The 21,686-nt window shown below is 39.1% G+C and overlaps 1 protein-coding gene across 1 annotated transcript in view; it reads right to left on the bottom strand.

The window, feature by feature from the left end:
• Positions 1-21,686, bottom strand: part of pcbp4 (poly(rC) binding protein 4) — a 56,289-nt gene that overhangs the window by 15,788 nt on the left and 18,815 nt on the right. Inside the window, exons 7-11 of the mRNA XM_070843955.1 lie at positions 17,565-17,639; positions 11,748-11,819; positions 4,433-4,474; positions 4,272-4,350; positions 1,821-1,876 (exon numbers count right to left, since the gene is read on the bottom strand). Coding sequence (XP_070700056.1) covers positions 1,821-1,876; positions 4,272-4,350; positions 4,433-4,474; positions 11,748-11,819; positions 17,565-17,639 — 324 coding nt within the window. The remainder of the gene's footprint in view (positions 1-1,820; positions 1,877-4,271; positions 4,351-4,432; positions 4,475-11,747; positions 11,820-17,564; positions 17,640-21,686) is intronic.

The following is a 21,686-nucleotide window of genomic DNA, read 5'->3' as shown; positions in this document are numbered from 1 at the left end:
GAAAATGTCTGCACTATACCGTCAGTAGAGTCATTTCGTGCACTCTCAGCTATGTTGATGTAGTACACTCTTTTCACAAGATTCAAATCTTCACAGGCTTCACCTGTCACCTAGCAGTGAATCCATTCCTTCGGGAACGACAGAAGAATAGGTGATGCACCTTGTTCTTCGCTGTTACTTTCAATCTGCATGTGCCTAAACTGTTGATTCTCTGTCCAGTGCAGCTTCTTAACTCGACTGTTTTTCTTTGTATTTTTGGCTTTTCTATCATTGCTTTGATGTAAGACATACCAATCAAGTTTGCTTTGGCACCAGTGTCCAGCATTGTTATTTCAGTCCCATTTATTACTAGTGGTGCTATCCATTTGTCTTCTTTAATCGTTTCTTTTTCTGCCTCATTTTCATGATTCACCAAGCCAACAAGAAATGTCTCACTTAAATCAATGTCCTCTGCAATGTTTATTGATTTTACAATCTTCTCCTTCCTTTTTGAGAAGCACTGTTTAGCAAAATGGTTATTGCCCTGACATTTAGAGCATTGCTTACCAAAGGCTGGGCACTGTTATAGCTTGCGCTTGCAGTTGAACATGTCATCATCTGGTCGCTGTGTCTGTGAGCGCCTTTTCCCGTGGCTGGAGCTTTGGCTGGAGACAGCACAGACACTCACGTCCGCCATCCTCTCACTGAATGTCTTAACATGCACTTGGGAGAGCTCACTTACATGGCAGGTTCTTTACAGCTCTGTCCAGAGCCAGTTTCGTTTCCCGCAGTAGCCGTTCTGACTTTTTTATCCTCCACGCCAAAAACAATCTGGTCACGTATCATGGAGTCCCTCAGAGTAGCAAAGTTGCAGGATTCTGCTTCTATTTCGTATAGGCTTCGCCCTTTAAGAGCTGTCGCTATTGGGTTTATCCCTCCCGCATGCGCAGTACTGAAGATTTCTTTTGCGCCCTTATGCCCAGCATTGGCCCTTCCAGGTCCGCACTGTACATACTGCTTGTTATAGTCATATTCCTATTGTCAGTTGCTGTTATTATTTTGGTTGTTATTTGTTGTTTTTGTTGTGGTCTGGACCTGCTCTTTATGGAAAGCGTCTTGAGATACCACTGTTATGAATTGGCACTATATAAATAAAAATCGATTGATTGACATTACTCAACATTTAATCTTGAGATTTTTTAATCTTGTTTTCTTTTCCTTATTTCACCAGTCCACATCAACCGGTTAATGCTAACCATCCATTTTGATTTATTTTCCCTTCCATTCTGAAAAATCATGTGTCTGTGTCAGTTGTTGTGTCAATTTTTAATAGAGGAAGCGGCTCGACTATTTCTACGGAGATGAAGAAGCTCCGATATTGCTCATTGTCAACACTCTTGTTAAACATTTCTCAACATAAAAATACAATGTCCTTGATAACTCAACAATACAGCAGCCTATCGTTAAGGCCATCAATTTGAATTATTTCCTCCTCAATTTTAAACACAGTCAAGTTTTTAATCCATTTTTTCATTGCGGAAGTGGTGTCATTATCCATGAGCCTCATCGACCGTTATTATGGAAACGAACACATCAACATTGCATTATGTTACAAAACCTTTATTATTGCTACGATACTATCATATCGTTTACTAGATATTTGCTATAGTCAATAGATATATCTATTTACCAGTCTACTTTGTAAACTGTAAGAACTGCTAATCCAAAAGCTAATTTTCTAGAATCCTAGCTTAAATATCTGACATTAACCAACATATGTAATTTTTTTCAATATAGATAATCAATAATAGATTTATATGCAGTTCATCTCCAGTACTTACATCGTTTGGAATGAGGAGCTCCTGAGATGTGGTTTGTGAATTGGTGTCCATCCCTCCTAAGAGACAGAGACAGAGAGGAGAGAGTAGTAAGTTATATTGAATGAGTGGCCACTTTCCACAGTTACACCAGGCAAGCACAAATACATGTAGCTGACAAGTTGGAAAAAGCAAAACTGGAGGACAAAAAGAAGGGATGTGAAAAGAGGGGGATAAAGAAGCTTTAGGTTCAAGAGAGAAATAATATTAATGTAGAGAACAGCTTACCATGACAAAATATTTCAATACTGATATGGGTTTCTATTTTACTCTTTCTAAGGCAGCACAATGTGTCTCTTTCTTTTCCTCCTTTCCTTTTTCCATTTCTACTTTCCTCCCTTCCTCCTTCCTACACACAAGCTAAAACAACAGCATATCTAAGAGTGTGTGCGTGACTGTGATGTGTGTGAAGTTGTGTGTGAGGGTGTATGAATATGTATGTATGAGGTTGTGTGCATGTTTGTGTGATAGTGGTGTGTGTGTGTGTGTGTGTATGTGTATGTGTGTGTTATACATAATAAAGTGGCCATGTCTCTTTCATAGTGGGAGAAGTGATCAAAATGTGAATAGACTCGACTAACCCAAGATTTATTTCTCATGGTCTGCAATGCATGTACAAATACCCGCAGCACTGGAGCAGTTTTGGAAGTACTTAGATACTTAAGTGAGAGTAGAAATACCACCCTATAGAAATCCACTTCTGGTGACAGTAACTTTGCTGAAATGTGCTTGAACCCAATGTCTGAGCTCTCTGAAGAGGGAGGTCACATGACAAGCTTTTCTTTCAGATCACTTAAGTGCTTATGAGTGTTTTTATGAGTAACGATAAAAATGTAAAGGCATTAGGAACATTCTTCAATTTTGGAAAAGTGGCTGCATATGGCATGTCTCATTGTTCTGACTGTAGCACATGCAGTGTTTGCAGTGACTTTCACAAAAAAGCAATGGAAACCAATTTTCCACTGTTCCAATTTGTAGAGTTACTCAGACAAGCATGTAGCTAACTCTGAAATCTTTGGAAATCTAGCAATCCAAAAAAACAGGTTTACAACAAAAGATTCCCTGCAATCAGCATGTAAGCCCGATTGGATGCTCACATTCAAAACTCAGAAATAATGCAGAACTGTGCACTAAAATAAAGATCATACAGCATAATGTTCATTATCTCATTCTCAACATCTTTTATCTGAAGTGCTTGAAAAGTTTCTCACAAAATGGGAGGTTGACGTGACGTGAATAACAGAAAGGATTGTATATTTTAAAAGCTAAAGCCAGAGCATGTCTATTGCAACTCGAGGTAATGACACAATTCTTTCTGAAATGGAAATACGTTTTTTAAATGAAAAAATTAATTCTTTTTTTTCTTTTCTGTTTGCTTTAATATGTGCAAAGAGACTGAACTGAAAAATCTGCCTTTTGAATCTCCATTGCATAACACACACATATACACCTAAGTAAGCATCTACACAAGCACTTGTATGGTCTTATACACATAGATACATGCTTCTTGCATGAAGAAAAATATTGCACTTTACACATATTTACATACTTAAGTTACTAGTTACTTTGCAGATTCTGCTTCTAAAAACAAAATATAAATAAACTAATAATCATGATGTAGGCATATTATTCTAGGTTAAACAACGCAACAGTATATTAAAAAAAGAAAAAGGGCTCCACCTTAACAGCTGCAATATTAAAATGACATTAATGCACATCATGCATTACTAATTACAACCCACTTGTGTAATTCTGCATAACGAGTACTTTTACTTTTGGTAATTAAATGTATATTTTGACGCCAATACTTTTGTACGTTCACTTTGTGTGTGGTGGTCATTGCCTCACATGAAGAAACCTATTTCTACCATTTTCATCAAGTGACAATCCTGCATCTTACTTTTTGACTGCTCCCTCCCTCAGCAAAGTTCAAACCACCCGCTCCTGTGAGATTTGCATCGGTAACCAATGCAGCCCTCTACTGTCAGTTCAGTGTCCCCACACTAAAGTCCTGTATCAGCCTACATGACTCTCCTGCTTTACTTGCAAGAGTGAAGTTTTAATGCCTTTGTTTATCAAACTGTGATGTGAGAGCATGTGTGTGGAGAGAAGTTAGATGAGATGTAATGAGAGGAAATATATTTACGCAGTCACATTGCATCTTAGGGACAAGCTCTCTTTTGTGACAAAAGGCAAGTTCCCATAAAGTAATCACATAATTTTACAGTGAAAACTCGGCTTATTGTTAGGGATAGGTTTTGCCAGGCAGTGGTTAGGGGTAGGATAAGTCCTCTTGAATGAATCTCTGTCAATGTAATGCCCTCCAGTGTGATGGAAACATGACTGCGCATGCGTATGTGTATGTGTATGTGTGTATGTGTGTGTGTGTGTGTGTGTGTGTGCGTGTGGACATACCAGGTAGAACTTGTGTAGCTGATTGGCTGATGGGGGCCAGGCTCTGTTGCTGCACTGACAACTGATGGAGCTTTGTGAACTGAGAGAAGAACAAGTGTGTATGAGTCAAGATCATTCACAGAAAACATCTAAATTGAAAAGTTGTTACTAAGTCTTTTTACCTCTGAGTGTGGAATGCCAAAGTGACTCTGTACTGCATATGTCTGAAATAGAAAAACAAGGAAGAAAAGTATTACTAAAGTCAAGGTCTACGTGAGCATTTCTGTGTCCATACAGCTCCTGTGCCCAAGGGCATTGTTTCCACAGGGGAAATCATTATATATTATCCCTGTGTTTTGCACCCAGGCTACATAGAAACTGTTCCCATTATGATTGTTGGAGACTGTGCCTACAGTATGAGAGCAGGACTGCAGACAATACTCATGGCTGTAAAAAATGCTGCAAACTTCTCTGCACATCTTTGGGTAAAAAAACACTTGATCCACATTATTATTTCTAGAATTCATTTTAATTTATAACTAGAAACGTTGGTGTGTGCCCAGCCTGATGGCTATTTCAGGTACACAAATGCCTTTAGATTTTATGTTTGTGGTGTTAAAAATGTGTTTGAGTTTTTATTGTTGGGTCAGAATCAGTATCAAGATTTTCACAGACAAATTAATGGCGGTGTGTAACATGCGAGCTGAATGGATGTGAGATGATCTTTTGTGCCTACTTCACCCTATAAAACTGTTAATCTGATTTTCCACAGTGTCAGTTTTTCAGGATAGCAGACAAAAGCTCCAGATCACGGGGTCACCCCAGTGAACGGGAATCATGGATGTCAACAGTTCAAAGACATCAGTGATCATGTGATCCAAAGTTTACGTGAGTTCCGAGGGGATCAGTCTCCTTGCAGCTTGTGTGTCTCCATCTTGTAAGTGTTCACTGGAGGATCAGTGTTACAATTGCTGTTGGAAATAAGCTAGCTTGGTAAGGTGTTTCAGCAGATTGTAAACAGAGGCTCTGACTGTGTTGCTATGGTTACTCCAGCCAGTGTACTAATTTAGAATGGTGAAGAGACAGTTTCACCAGAACATCATCTCTTTTGTACCTCATACAATTTAGTAATGCCCTCTGCAGCTTCTGTAGCCCCACAGTGCAGTTTTGCATTGCTGAGGGTAAGTTGTGTGTAAAAATGCTGATGCACTATTTGATTTTTTTCTTTAAATTGACCTGTAAAAGTTGTAACCTTTAATGCACATTATTTACTGTTAATACCATTGTGTTATCCAATTGTTGTGTGTAGTTTTATTGATTTTTTAAATTTAGCTTGATAGAGAGGCACCTTTTGTATAACTATAGACTGCCCTGTGTGATGGGGACGAGGTACATAGATTAGATTAGTACCCATTTCCTTGAGTACAATCTGTTATTTTGCATCTTCAGGGAGAAAAAGTGCAACTAAAGAGACCAGATGGTCAAGTGAGTATATGTCTAAATCCATGTTTTTCTTTGTTGAATGTTGGAATTTTTGTCATGTTTAGTCACCCCAATCCATGCACCTTTTTACTTTGTCCACCAGGTGTCGCTGTTTTCTTTTTTCCATAACATTTTCATTATTTTTGAGATTTGTCATAAAGAGGTTTATGCTCTCCTGTCAGTTTTGATAGCTCTCTGATGTAATGTGTAGCCTGACTAAGCTAAGTACACACTGTTTGTTAGTAATGTGCCTTGTGTATTGTACTGTGCATATAAAATATTTTAAGAAAAAAAGAATATATCCCAAACAGTGCCGTTTTGCATTGTTGAGGTGAGCAGCTAAAGAGACCAGAATGGGATATACGTCTTCTGCAGAAGCAAATAAAAGCTGGAAACAATCCATTGAGTCACCAACGGTAGCCCTGAACATTCTGCCCAATACAGACTAATGAAAAAAGGCGTAATGATAATAATAAAGATTTTTTTTGTAGAGGAACATTACATTGTCAGTGCTTTCATCATTCACACCAATAATATTTTTGGAACTTTTGTGAACTGGATACAGTTACGGTAGCTTGTGAACTTTGCAAACTAAAACATTAAAATTGTCCTGTAAAAACAGATTTTTACAAACTAATGTCAATTAATTAAAAATATAGTGTTTGCATAAATATTTACCCCCTTTTAAAGTGACCTAATTCAACATAGACCCAGCTAGTTGATGCCAGCAGTGTCACAATTAGTGAAATGGAGATCACCTGAGTGCAGTTGTCAAGTGATTGTAGTATAAAAACACCTGTCTGGGAGGTCCATTCTCTGGTTCATCAGTGTTTCTGCTACAATTGCAACATGAAGACAAAAGAACACTCCAAGCAACTCAAACAAAAGATCATTGAAAAGTATAAGTCAGGAGATGGCTACAAAAAGATTTCCAACTCACTGGACATCCCACAGAGTTCAGTTAAATCCATCATTAAGAAATGGAAGGAGTATGGCATTTGTTTAAATCTGCCTAGAGCTGGCCGTCCTCACAAACTGAGTGACCAGGCAAGAAGAAGACTGGTGAGGGAGGCCACCAAGGACTTAAAAGCTTCAGTGGCTCAGATGGCCCGGGTTCTTTACCAGGCGAAAGAGAAAGCCACTGTTGAAGAAAACTCATGAAATCTCGCCTGGAATTTGCCCAAAGGCATGTGGGAGACTCCAAGGTCAATTGGAGGAAGGTTCTTTGGTCTGATGAGCTTTTTGGCCTTCAGACTAGACGCTATGTTTGGCGAACACCAAACACTGCACATCACCACAAACCCACCATCTCCACCATGAAGCATGGGGGTGGCAGCATCATGCTCTGGGGATGCTTCTCAGCAGCAGGCCCTGGAAGGCTTGTAAAGGTAGAGGGGAACATGAATGCAGAAAAATATCGCCAAATCCTGGAGGATAATCTGACTAAGTCTGCAAGAGAACTATGCCTTGGGAGAAGATTTATTTTCCAGCAAGACAACAACCCCAAGCACACTGCAAACGCTACACAGAAATGGTTCAAAGACAACAAGGTGAATGTGTTCTGGAGTGGCCAAGTCAAAGCCCAGAGTATTTGTGGCTGGACTTCAAAAGAGCTGGTCACGCCCGATCCCCGAGCAATCTGACAGAGCTTGAGCAGTTTTGCAAGGAAGAATGGAGAAAAATTGCGGTGTCCAGATGTGCCAGCCTGATTGAGGCATATTCACACAGACTCCGTGCTGTGGTTGCAGCCAAAGGTGCATCTAATAAATACCGACCTGAAGGGGGTGAATATTTATGCAATCATTTACTTTACCTTATATATTTTTAATTAATTGACATTATTTTGTAAAAATCTGTTTTTACAGGACAATTTTAATGTTTTAGTTTGCAAAGGTCGCAAGCTACCGTAACTGTATCCAGTTCACAAAAGTTCCAAAAATATTATTGGTGTGAATGATGAAAGCACTGACAATGTAATGTTCCTCTACAAAAAAAATCTTTATTATTATTATTACGCCTTTTTTCATTAGTCTGTATTGGGCAGAATGTTCAGGGCTACAGTTGGTGACTCAATGGATTGTTTCCAGCTTTTATTTGCTCCTGCAGAAGACGTATATCCCATTCTGGTCTCTTTAGCTGCTCACCTCAACAATGCAAAACGGCACTGTTTGGGATATATTCTTTTTTTCTTAAAATATTTTATATGCACAGTACAATACACAAGGCACATTACTAACAAACAGTGTGTACTTAGCTTAGTCAGGCTACACATTACATCAGAGAGCTATCAAAACTGACAGGAGAGCATAAACCTCTTTATGACAAATCTCAAAAATAATGAAAATGTTATGGAAAAAAGAAAACAGCGACACCTGGTGGACAAAGTAAAAAGGTGCGTGGATTGGGGTGACTAAACATGACAAAAATTCCAACATTTAACAAAGAAAAACATGGATTTAGACATATACTCACTGACCATCTGGTCTCTTTAGTTGCACTTTTTCTCCCTGAAGATGCAAAATAACAGATTGTACTTAAGGAAATGGATACTAATCTAATCTATGTACCTCGTCCCCATCACACAGGGCAGTCTATAGTTATACAAAAGGTGCCTCTCTATCAAGCTAAATTTAAAAAGTCAATAAAACTACACACAACAATTGAATAACACAATGGTATTAACAGTAAACAATGTGCATTAAAGGTTACAACTTTGATAGGTCAATTTAAAGAAAAAAAATCAAATACTTTGACATGAAAGAAGCTTTTTTTTTTGCAACTTCTTGTCAAGAAAGTCATAATTTGGCTTTCTTGACCATGATTTCATGTATAAAAGCAACAAAAGGGGAAAACATCCAAGGAGGGTGAATACTTTTTATAGGCATTGTATGTCTTACTACTTGGTTATTAACAAACTCTCTGAAAGTTTTACATACTCAGATGTTTACTTTCACTCACTCTTCAATGTACTTATTGTCTGCCAGCATTCAAATTTGTCATCACAAGTGATATGATTAAGTGATTTTACCAGAAAGTACACAAAAATTCTCTCCATTACTCCCTCCTTCTGTCTCTACATGATTGTAGCCAAAATAATGAATAAAAAACATGAATGGCCTCCCACAGCCACTTAACTCTGGACTAACCCTACTTCCAGCCCTTCCTGTCACCTCCACATCTTCCTTATTTCATACCTTTTTTCTCTCTTTCTCCTTTGTCCCATTCCAATTCTATCTTTTTCTTCTGTTTCTTTTCTCGTTTCTTCCTTCCTTAATGCATTTCCCCATCAATCCTTTTCTCTTTTCAGGCTCCCTGTATAACCCTCTCTATAAAGAGCTTTCAGGTAATACAATGAAACTCGTGATAGCCATATTGGTGGTAGTGACTGAGAAACCTAATTGTGTGGCATCTCACTATTTGATAAAATGATCAGTTTAGACTTTTTCTGTCTTTCACACAGAATGTGCAAGAGTGTGTAGCTTGTGCTCTAGCTGCTAGGATACTTTGGACTACACTGGAATCAGAATGTGTTAGATGCAAAGCACAGCATTAAGCTAAGTTAGTATGGTCATCCAATTTTCTTGACGTTTGACATTTTTAAACTCGAGACTATTCAGTGGTTGTCTGGCCACTGGTGGTCTCAGAGTCTTAAGGTATCTCCTGTCAGTAATTACTGTATGATCAACGACCATACAAGCGGTGGAAATTGGGGACAAGACATAACACGAAAAAGGATTGGATGGTGTAGAAAATATTACTGCAAGATGTAACTAACGAACTTATGAGGCCACTAATAAGGTGCAACCTAGCAACAGGGACATGACAGGTGTACTATTGGGCGTGGTTAGCAATATAGTGTGCAATAATGGTAGTGAGGAAGAGGATAATGGGTCAAGAACCAGCAAAAAACAGTAGCAAGTACAATGTGCAGGGCTGGGTAAGGAAGCATATGAAGCAAATGCCCCTACAAATGGCACGTTTACACTGAAATGACAGTGCCCTTCAAGTGGTCACAGTAATAATGGAGTTGGCATGGAGTTGGAAATGAGTCAACGTTGGTTTCTCTTAACCATGACCTCCACTAATGTAACTATTTTGGAAGGAACTGGGACTTCAGATTTGAAATCATTTCTATTGTTGTAAAGGTCAGTTAAAAATATATATTATTAATATTTTGTTGTGTAATTGCAATTGTAATATGTTCCACCACATTTCTGCTCGATTATGAGTCATTTCAGGCAGAAGGGCACTCTATTAAAAGTATAGGGAATGTTGGGCTCCAGACAATTTTGTGCTTGGGCCCTAATAATCAACAGCAAGGACTTCAACAGAAATAATTTGATTCTATATTAGGCAATGGAATGTTGCAATATCACACCGTCAGGTGATCACTATGAGTTGCTGTGGGTACAAAGATAAAAAGTATTTAAATGTACAAGGAATATGGGCGGAGGCCTGACTCCCTTGACATAAAATAAATGTTTCAGCAATGATCATGGGTTCAGTGGCTGGTTGAAGGACACTTCAATGCTAATGAAACTTCAATGCTAAAACTTTATATGAAAGCTAATTGTGCAACAGTATTTGCAGAATGTACTCTTGTCTTGGAAAGATTTGCAGACATGGAGTCCACAGTGTTCCAAGCAGGAAAAGGAAAGCTGCTAGCTTTCGTGCCTGGGTGCGCTTTGTGCACGTGAAGAGAGGGGACAAATAATTTTTCCATCATTTTGGACTGGAGGATTATTTCCCTGGCGATATGGTCAAGTTTAGGATTTGATATCAAAGCAAAGGCCATGTAAGACTTCTTCAGTGCACGCAGCAGCTTCACCAGGCAGTGGTCATGGAAGCATGCTCTGTGTAATGAAAGTCTTGTTTTCCAACTTTTGCTAACTTCCAAATTTGTCAGTACAATGATTTCAGTAAAGACAAAAAATGTCACACACAGTAATGATCTATAGGCCAATGCTGGTCACTCATGAGACCTGCCCAGTTTTCCGCTGGTTCTCTTCACACAACACCTCGATTTCTCTTCTATGACTGTTATTCTTTCTAACCCTAGTCTGTTCCTGATCTCTTGGATGCCTAACAGGCTCATAATTACACAGCTGTGATCTGTAATAGTTATATGAACTGAATGTTATTTGAACATTTACAACCTCCTCAGTATCAAAATTAGCTAAACCTGATGTTACATTACCTCTGGTTTGACTTTTTCAGATGCTGAAGTAAAATTCTCTGACAAAAACAACTCCAGATGTAGGTACTGTGTGAGACTTCTCTTTGTTTTTAACATAACGTTTTTAAACTCTTCCAGAAGAATAAAAGTGATGTGACTGAAGATATTCTAGAACTTTATTCTGGCTTCACTTTTTTCCTTCTTTTCTTTCTTGTATCTCTTCCTTACCTTTTATATTTCCATCTTATGTTTCACCGTATGTGTTTTTTGTCAGGCAACTCTCCATTTGTCACCTTTAATGCTTCTTCTATTTCTTTCCATCTTTGTTTTCATTACTTGCTCCAGGGCCTTCATTACCCTGTCCCTGCATTTTTTAGATTTCCACATGAAAAGGAAGAGTCATATTTATTGAGTCTCTCTGTGTAAAGTGCTATACTGAAATCCTTGACCATGTTATACTGGAATCCTTGACCACTCAGATCATCTGTTTTTCAGATGTCATTGTTGGCTGCAGTGTGAATTCACAGCAGAATCATGGCATGATTGAATTCAGGTCCTTTGGCTCTGTCCCTGGTCGGAGAATGCTTAACTGCAATATCAACAGCTCAGGGCACCATATCAAGAGATTTCTTACAAAATGAAATTAAATTCAAGTGATTTGAGTATATTGAAAATGAAAACTTAAGCCCTGTGATGAAAATGACAATAAATGAGATCTTTCTGGCAATGATTTAAGCATTTAAAGCCTGGGTCAATGCAACTTGTTGGTAGATGAAAAAAAGACAGAGATTAAGTGACATTTGACCCTTTGCCCATTGCCCCTTGCTGGCCATACGCACTTGCTGCAGCTCCACTCCTGCCTGCGCCACTGAGAAAAGGGGGTGAGAGCCAAAGTCTGGCGTCTCGAACACCTTCAGAGAGACACAAAGACAATGAACACAACAGTTAGGGCTCCAAACTCAAAGTTAAACAACCGTGTCAGTGCAGAACAACCTAATAAACCTGAAACAGAATTTATGACTGTAGCTACTGCTGCACTCTTTGGGCCCTGTCACACCTGTAATTTGATTCATTTCTCAGCAGAGAAAATAAAAAAGCCCATTGTTAGTTCTGGCCCAATTCAGTTCACACTGACTTACAAACAAAACCAAAAGCTGTAACCATGGAGTTACACAGACTTGAAAATAACTCGTTGACCAGACAGTTTTGACTTCCATCCTACATCGTCATTATCATGACACAGGGAAATCAAATTCTGAAGACTGACCTGCTGCTGTAACAGGCTGCCCCAAGCGCGGTGCTATTCTTTGAATTCTGTAATTAACCTAACCTGCATGTCTTTGGACGGTAGGGGGAAGCCGGAGTACCCACAGAGAACCCAAGCACCCATGGGTAGAACATGAAAACTCCACATAGAAAGGCTCAAACAAAGCCCCAGGCAAACTGCATTTCTGCAGCCTGCAGGTTTGAAACTTGAAACTTGCTGTGAGGCAACAGTGCTAACCACGGCACCACCATGCTGCGATGTGGTTTAATCAAAGTTTTCTGGTTTCAAAATCAACTAACTTCATTATTTAATGGACAATAGATGAATTTGTTAACATTTTAGTGATATCTCGCAGGAGTGTACTCAGTTTTGTATATACTGAAAGCACAGTCCCCGCATTGCCTTAAAGTCACCACCATCGTGACAGTTCTCAAAAAACGTAGGGTAACCTGTCCCAATGACCATCGCCCAGTCACTCTAACCCCTGTCATTTCAAAATGCTTTGGACGACAGGTACTCCCCCACATCAAAGACACTGTCCCAGCTGATTTAGACCAACACCACTTTGTCTAATGGGCAAACAGAGCGACTAAAGATGCTATCTGTGTGGCTCTCAAGTCAGCCTCTCTAACCTTGAAAGACACAACACCTACATCAGAATTCTCTGACAACAGCCCAGCATTTAATACCATCATACCCAACCACCAGACTAAGCAAGCACACCCTGTGTAACAGTTCTCAGAACCTGAAAATGTGGTGTGCCAACAACGACATGGGCTTACACAACAAAAAGACCAAGGAGATCATAATGTATTTTATATCTGAAAACATGGGGGCTGGGAAGAGAGTCTCATCTTCAGGTTCCTGGGAGTCTCTATCGCAGAGGAAATTTCCTGGGCAAACACCTAAGCAGGGCTGGGTAAAGCATAATACCTTTATTTTCCGAGGAGGCCAAGGAGAGCCAATCTCCCCTAAAAGCTGCTTGTCTACTTTTACACATGAACCACAGATAGCATCCTAACAAACGGCATAAAACCCTCCACCATGTTGTGAGAACAGCAGAGGTGCCATCACTAGAACATCTTCACAGCACTCACTGTTTGAGGAGGGCTAAGAACATCATAAGAGACATTGTACACCCTGGACACTATCAGTTTAACCTCCTCCCATCAGGCAGGTGCTTCAGATCAATACACACATGCACAAACCTCCTTTCAGAAAAGCTGTGGCACTATTGATCTCCATCATTGGAGTATGTGCAATATATGCCTTTATTTGCCTCAACTGCAGACTGCCAGGGCTTTAAATGAAGCAGGCTTGTATTATAGGCAAGCTTTATTTATAATCTCCTGTTTTGATAAGTACATTTGATCATAGCTAAGCCTCCTTGATTTCTGATCTGCTCCTGTTTGCCCTGTTACTTCATTATGTTAATACAAACGCAACACTTCCTGCATCGGTTTTAAATTAAAAGCCTTCTAGTGTTTCGTGAAATTCAGTAATTTGCCTGGTTTCCATACAGTACTTCAAATGTAATCACTGCCACCCTGTGTCACTTGTATTATGACAAAATATAGTTTGGCTGAGATATTAACACAAAGTCACCAACCGTGTTTGAAATTGACAATAACATTTATAAGTAATCCAGAACACAATTTTGAAAATAACATTACATTTTTGAATTTATTTTTTAACAGATTTTTTAATTAAAGTGATACATATGCATATTGTATTGTATTGTGGTGCTGATTTGAATCAAATTGCATGGTGCAGCTCTACGGTATTGTAGTTTTTGATAAGAGCTTGATTTTATGAACACAATGAATCCCAGGTCTAGTTTCAGAGAGCACTTTGAAGACCCACTTTATAAAATGAAAGTTATCAAGAAGAATTTATTTGCAGAGTAAAATAGTAATAACATTATGAAATGTAAAATAAATTAAAGCTGCAAGCAGCATTGGAGGGCCCTCGCACCTCCTCGCACGTCGGGGCGTGCGGCGGCTTCGTCCCGTTGCTGGACTCTGACCCTTTTACGCGGCTCAGAATTTTCATGTATTTTGGACAGTGCGTGAAGGAGTTACACGTCACTTCCTGTGTCCCCTATGTGGCGCCAAAGAACAGCCGCTAATGACATCCTATATTCCAGTATATGAAGTGTTGACTACACTGTGAAAATGTCGCGCAAATCAAATGATCATTGCCATAGACGTGTTACTTCCTGTTGCCACCAGGTGGCGTAATGACTGTGGTCAGTAATTGGCATCTAATGTCTTCAGACCGGGACTGTTATTAAGCGTGACAAGTTTAAAACAGATTGGATAATGTACACTGTAGTTATAGCAATTTCCTGTTTCATGGCGAACAGCGTTGCCATGGTGACAGCGTCTGACGAAACGTCAACAGCTTCATAACTTTGCATCATCCACATCTTGAGAATGTTTGGTCCAAATTTGAGGTGTCTGTGGATAACCTGCTGAGAGAGAGACGTCCGAGAATAAAACATGCACTTCCTCCCGCCACTAGGTGGCGCTATGACTATGGTTCAAAATTGGCATATACATGTCTTCAGAGCCGGACAGTCATCAAACGGTATAAATTTGGTGAAGATAGGAGCTTGTACAGTTACAGCACCTTAAATGCTCATGGCGAAGGAAAATTTATTATCGAAATCGCCTGGTCGTCATGGCAACAGCTTTTGACGGAGACTCACGGTGTTTGCTCCAGACCAACATCAACATCTTGAGGCTTCCCTGACCAAATTTGAAGTGGATCTGATCAACTGGCTGGTCTTGAGCCATCATAATGTAAAACATAGCATTTCCTGTTGCCACCAGGTGGCGCTGTGACTGTGAGTGAATATTGACATGTAGACGTCTTCAGGGCAGGACTCTCATCAAACAAGTTTGGTGCTGATTGGATCAAGTAGAGTCTATTTATTAACAACTTCCTGTTTGACTGCGAATCATGGCAAGACACTGAACTTTGACAGCTCGCCACGCCCAAACCGTTCCAAATCTGTAGAGACTTTTAATAACTTTTCATCGTTGATGCCTTCTCTACCAGCTGACCAAGTTTGAAGTCGATTGCTTCAACCCCCTCGGACTAGTTCGTTCATTTACGTCCCCTGTAAATGGCAAAAACTGCGTGAAAAATCCAATATGGCCGACTTCCTGTTGGGTTTAGGTCATCCCTCCAAGAGACTTTTTTGTACATCTTGAAGAGATTCATGAACCCACCAAATTTCGTACACGTACATAAAACGCTGTTCTGGGGCTTGACATTAGGGGCGCTACAGAGCCATTTTGCCACGCACATTTACGAAACCTTTAAAATACGTAATTTTCCACCACAACTGATGCATGTGCAAATTTTCCTGACTTTTCGTGCATGTTCAGGCCCCCAAAAATGCAATTCATTTCGGAGAAGAAGAAGAAGAATAATTCCTTGCATTTCAACTATGTTTTTGGCCCCCTGGTCGCCTGGTTTTTTGCATTTGTTGTATTTTTTCATCCCCTTTGTGCTCGGGGCCTATGGGGTCCGTACACCTCTTGGTCCCTTGCATGTTTTTCCCCCACGCAGTTTCAATAGGGTCCTCGCACCGCTTGGTGCTCGGGCCCTAATAAATATGCACTGCATAGATAAATATGCATAGATAAATATGCACTGTCCAAAGGAAATACGGACTATACAAGGGATAAACAAATGAAGTGTAGGTCTATGAAATATATGAATCTGACAAGAGCAAAAATTAAATGTGACGTGGATAAATAATTAGATTGTCTAAAGTCCAGTTTGATGAAATGTATGAAAGTGACAAGTGCAAGAATTGGGAGGGATGTTAAGTGTAAAATTCAGCTTGATAACCACATCTTCATCCCATTTTACAACACCATTGTACAAAATTTGATTTGATTTATATACACACACCTAACACACTTATAAGAAAGTTAATTTCATTTTAAAAATCCTCAAATCCTATAAAATTAAAACTTTACATTTTCTTTACATTCATAGGCTGTAAAAAGTCTTTTCTCAAAAGATACACAGGTGTTTGGATTTGGGTTATGTCCGACCGGCAACATTTCTAAATGGAATGAAGCCCACTGACCCACAATTATAGTCGAACGCAGATACAGCTTTAAGATACAGCTATCAAATATATCAAATATCTACTAAAGTGGAATTAGTAATGACACTGCATAAAGATGATCAATGATTTAATTCAGTATGTAAAGAATATAATAGTATCATAGTAATAATAAAGGTTTGTAACATAATGCAAAGTGGATGAGTTAGTCTCCATAGCAATGGTCGGTGAGGGTCTTGGATAATGACTCAATTTTGGCTTTGAAAAATTGACAGAAAAACTTCATTGTTAAGAATCGAGGAGGAAATATTTCAAACTGATGGCCTTAATGGTAGTTCACTGTATTGTTGAGCTATCAAGGACCCTGTGGTGTTTTTATGTTGAGGAATGTTTAACAGGAAACTGCGACAGTGAGGAAAAGTGAAGTGTCTTTGCCTCCATAGAAACGGTTGGGCTGCTTCCACTGTTTAAAAACTGACAAAAAACATGATTTTTCAGGATGAAAGGAGAATTAAATTAGAATTGATGGTCTTAGCATTAACCTGTCATATTGTTGACCTATCGAACATGTCTCGGACCTGCAGCGGATCCTCCGGACCATCGCGGACTGATGTGGACTACTAAAGTAAAGACAGGAAATGAAGAATAAAATCGCCTAGTATATTTTTGTGTAATGTAGCGGTTATAATTGAAAAATGAATTTAAAATGAGAAATAACAGCGCAGCTTCTGTGCTCCCAGGTCACACAGAAGTCCCACTGACCACTAATCCCGTAGAAATACATTAGTTAAAAAATTGTGCTCAGTAACATGAAAAAAGAGAAATTCACAAACGTCTGTGAGACTGGGTTGGGTGTATAGTACACCCTGCTCCTAATGAAGCTGTGAATAAGTTTCTGTAAATTGTGTCTGTACATGAAAGCTCCAATTCCTCCTTTTTGTTTGATATATTGAATGATTTAATTATTGCTTTTGTGTGGACGCGGAAGCTCAGATCTGAGTCAAAACAAGATTTCTAACGTGAGCTTTTGAAAGCTGAGCAATGACAAGCCTGCATACACTTTTCCTTTCCCTTTATTATTCCACTTAACTATCACACTCTTATCTTATTTTCCTGTTTTGTTTTATCACTAGATACCTCCCCAGTTCTTGCATATGCCTCATCCATCATCTATTTAGTCGTTTTTTAATGTACTGTGATGGTACATTTAATGTTTAGTTCCACGTTGTTTTAATTCATCTGGTGCCAGTCGGTATCCTGCACGACATTTAAGGTAGTTTTCATCACCGTCTGTTCTCTTACCTGGTTTCCTGCCATCAGCACAGGTCCTGTGGTTGGGCTGGGTCGATATGGAATAGTTGCTCCCTTTGGTGGAGACTAAAGAGAAGGAGTGATAGAGAAGGGTTGAAAAGGGAAAAAGAAACCAAGAAATTGAGAAATGAAGAAGATAGAGATGCTCAACACAGAAGGGCCCCTGAGGACGAAATAAGTCCTAACTGGACATAAAGTGTGAGTGATGCATATTTTGCATACTTTTAGTAAGTAAAAGTATATAGTAATAAGTAAATAGTAATATAACCTTTTAGAAGCTGTGTTGAGGCAGAAATAATTGGTGAAAGATGTTAAAATCTCATCTCCCTCCTTGTAAGTTTCACAGCTGGGCTGTGACACTGAGGAGAGCGAGAAATTTGTTCTAGAAGCACTTGATGAGCTTGATGACCAGCATCATATCATAAGGTTTCCTTTGTTTTGAGTTAATTTCACCTTATTTTTCGGAAGTGTGTCATGTGTCCTAAGTTTCATATACAGTAGATAGAAAACACACCGTTTAACCAAACAACAACACAAATACAACGTAATATCTTCAGTGCAATCAATTTAATTGTTCGTGATGGGGGAAATGAGCAAAATAAACTTTTATTCTGAAAACAAATTTACCCTGGCTTGATGTCACCTGCTTAACTGTGACGAAACATATGTCAACTGAATTACAACAGGTCAAATTTAATATAGGGTTTTACAGTTAATTTATTCAATAGCTGAGCTATACCAGCTATACCAATATACCATTGGCATATTTCCAATATTATAGAAATAAACTTTCCCACCTATAGGAGACAACAAGTTGAAGAGGAAGTAGAAGATTACATGTGGGCTGTAGTGCAGCTCAAAGAGAGCTGAGTCAAATAACCTACAATTTCTAAATTTTATATTCACTGTAAGGTGTATTGGTAAATATCATTATGACACTGAGCTAGTCATTTTTGGCATAATATTTTTGCATATGTAACCGTCAATAAATATAGTCACGTCATCACAATTTCTTCTATGTAACTGAGTGTCATAAAACAGCTACACTGTAGGTCAATGTAATTATTTTTACTTGGTGTATTAAATTATGAGTACACCTCAGACACCAGCTTTTGTGTTAAAAGGAGGCACAGGACTACTTTTGGAGATTCATTATCACATAATCTAATTGTCGTTTTTACAGCTTTCGTCCCTAACTAAAGAATTCTGGCAACATTCAGTTGACCTGAAGCTGTATGGCAGAACTCACTATATGGATGTCAAATTTCAGAAGTACTGATGCACACTGATGCTCTTATCAGTCTTCTCTGGATTATTATACCCAGAGGAGAATGGTCCATTCATGAGCCACATGGTCACTATTTAATAGGTGATAAAACATTAATCATGGCCAGTTCTCATATCACAATGGGTTGAATGCTTCTGAAGCTGGAAATCTGCCATGCTCTCTATTCTATGTTTCATTTTCAACAGTTTTTTTTTTTATCTTGCCTTGCCTCATCTAGCATTGTGATGTCATGGATGTTGTTTCTGGATCACAAACTGTCAGCCCATATTTCACACAACTTTCTGTTTATGTGTACTTGATATGACAGCAAGGAGATGAAGAGACATCAAATAAGTAGCAACATGATTTCATTTTACTATTTTTGCACTGTTAAGTCTTATTTGGAACTTGTTCTGCCGCTGGATTGTTGCTGTTTGTTTGATTTGGTTGAGTGGCTAAAATCATTGCTTTTGGTCATAGGTACACTAAGAGAGTGCAGCTTTATGATTTGCAATCTGATAGATTTGTTGTTTCTGTGGATGGAGACTGATGATGCTTTTAAATGGTGACCTTTCAATGCTTATTTTACTTTTGACTTTAAGTCAGTGTGGTGCTATTATTATACCTTAAAAAACACTTTTTTAATATAAACTACAGGCTTGTGTTTTTTACCCCATTTCCAAGACATTGCATCTTTATGGCACTTAATTGCTTTCCTTATTCAGTTGTAGTGAGAAACTTAATTGGCTAGATTATGTTGATCGAAAACTTTTTTTTTTTTTTCGTATGGATGAATTGTTACATGTATTTATATGATGGCATATCACTGCCAAAATACACAAGTGCAAATGAGATCCACACACACAGATGCAGAGGAGGCACACAGTGCAATTTACACTGATGCGCACACATATTCTTTTAAAATGCGTGCAGAGCTGGGTAGAATAGATAGAAAAATGGATAGAAAGAATAGATAGATCAGATATATTCTATTACTATTGCAGAGATAATAGCAATATCATAGCCGGATTCATGACGTATTCTTAAACTGTCCAAAATTGTTCACACCTGTCTTCTAGTAATGATGAATCCAGTTCTTAATTGCAATAGGTAAATGCCCTTCCAATCACCATAAAGCGTATAAGACTGCAGGCTTGTGTGCGCACACACAGAGATCACACACCTTTCCATTTTCAAGTTATCCCACTAGGTTATTTTAACTTGTTATCTCTTAGGTTAAGTTGTTTGTTGTTCACTGTAACACATGAAATTGCATTACCAATATGCCTCAAAATAAAATAAAATAAAATACCCCATAAATTTTAAAATTCAACTTAGAATTTCACTGTGCAGTCCATGACCTCAAATTTCATGAAGCAATGAAGTAGCACTTTGATTAAGGCTCTTTAATGTCCTTAAGCTTCCACTGTGGTTTGCAGTATTCAGCGGAAAATAATCTAAACCTACCACTTTCCTGATGAACAGAGCAATATGTAGTGTGAAGGCAGGTACAGTTCACTGAAGGTGCTGTTTATCCAGCAATTCGCCATCTTGTTTCCGCATTGAGAGAATACAACGCTGAAACTATCTTCAACCCCGAAAGCTGGCCTGTTGTTCAACAGTGCAATATACATAAAAACAATTCAATAATAATTTACTGCTAAATAGCAGAACTGAACTAATTTTACAACTAGCGATACAGTTCACACACACATCACAAAATGGAGGAGCAATCAGGCTACTAGCACGACATTATTTTATGTTGCTGCATGTAGCTTCTGCTTTTTCACAGCTTAGCATTACAACTGTAACTCCGTTATAAAGGAGAGAAATTTACAACTTACAAGTACAAAGAGAATAAAATGAATGAATTAACTCATCAAGTCCTGTTCAACTAAATTACATAACATCCTCGGCTTGAAAACCATGCAAAAGAAAAAAAGAATCATCCCAAAACCAGAAACAATGAAGTTTAAAACATCAAAGAAAGAAAGCAAAAGCTATTTTTCTGTTTTCCTCCTGTTGTCCTGTTGAATGCCATATCATATAAACAATGCCGATCATATAAACACAAGCAAGCAGCAGCCATTAATGTAATATATTAACATAACTGGTAAGACCTGGCCCGAAGGTGCGTCTCAGCAGCTGCAGGACTGCTTTGAGACAACAAATTGGGATGTGTTTGAACATCAGCACCTGGAGCAGTATACAACAGCAGTCTTGGATTACATAAAGTTCTGCACGGACATCACCACTGTGGACATGAGCATCCGGGTTTATCCCAACAAAAATGATAAAACAGGTAAAACAGGTGCAGTGCCTGCTCAGGTCTGGTGACAGGGAGCTGTACAGCACTGATAGAGCCAACCTGAAGAGGGGAATCAGGGAGGCAAAGGCTGCATACAAGAGGAGGATAGAGGACTGCTTCAAGAGCAACGACTCCAGGCAAGTGTGGTGAGGGGTCCAACAACAACATAAACTACAGACCCAGCAGCCTGTCAGCTGATGATGGTGGCGCCTCACTGGCGGAGGAGCTGAACTGCTTCTTCGCTCGCTTTTAGGTGCCGTCACTAGAGACGGCCTCACCACATCCACCAGCCCACAGCAGCAACGCCCTCACGGTGGGGGAGCACCAGGTGAGGCACACGCTGGGTACCGTGAACCCGAGGAAAGCTGTGGGCCCTGATGGCATATCTGGACAAGTGCTGAGGGACTGTGCAGCTCAGCTGGCTGGGGTCTTCACAAAGATTTTCAATGAACCACGCTCAGGCCAGACACGGTCCTAATGTCCAAGGCAACCAAGCAAGTGGTGCTGCTGGAGTTAACAGTCCCCTGGGAAGACAGAA

This window comes from Pempheris klunzingeri, chromosome 2 (assembly GCF_042242105.1).
Source record: "Pempheris klunzingeri isolate RE-2024b chromosome 2, fPemKlu1.hap1, whole genome shotgun sequence".
Lineage (NCBI taxonomy): Eukaryota > Metazoa > Chordata > Actinopteri > Acropomatiformes > Pempheridae > Pempheris > Pempheris klunzingeri.
Note: the sequence above shows the minus strand (reverse complement) of the source record. Positions and strands in the feature narration are given on the sequence as shown.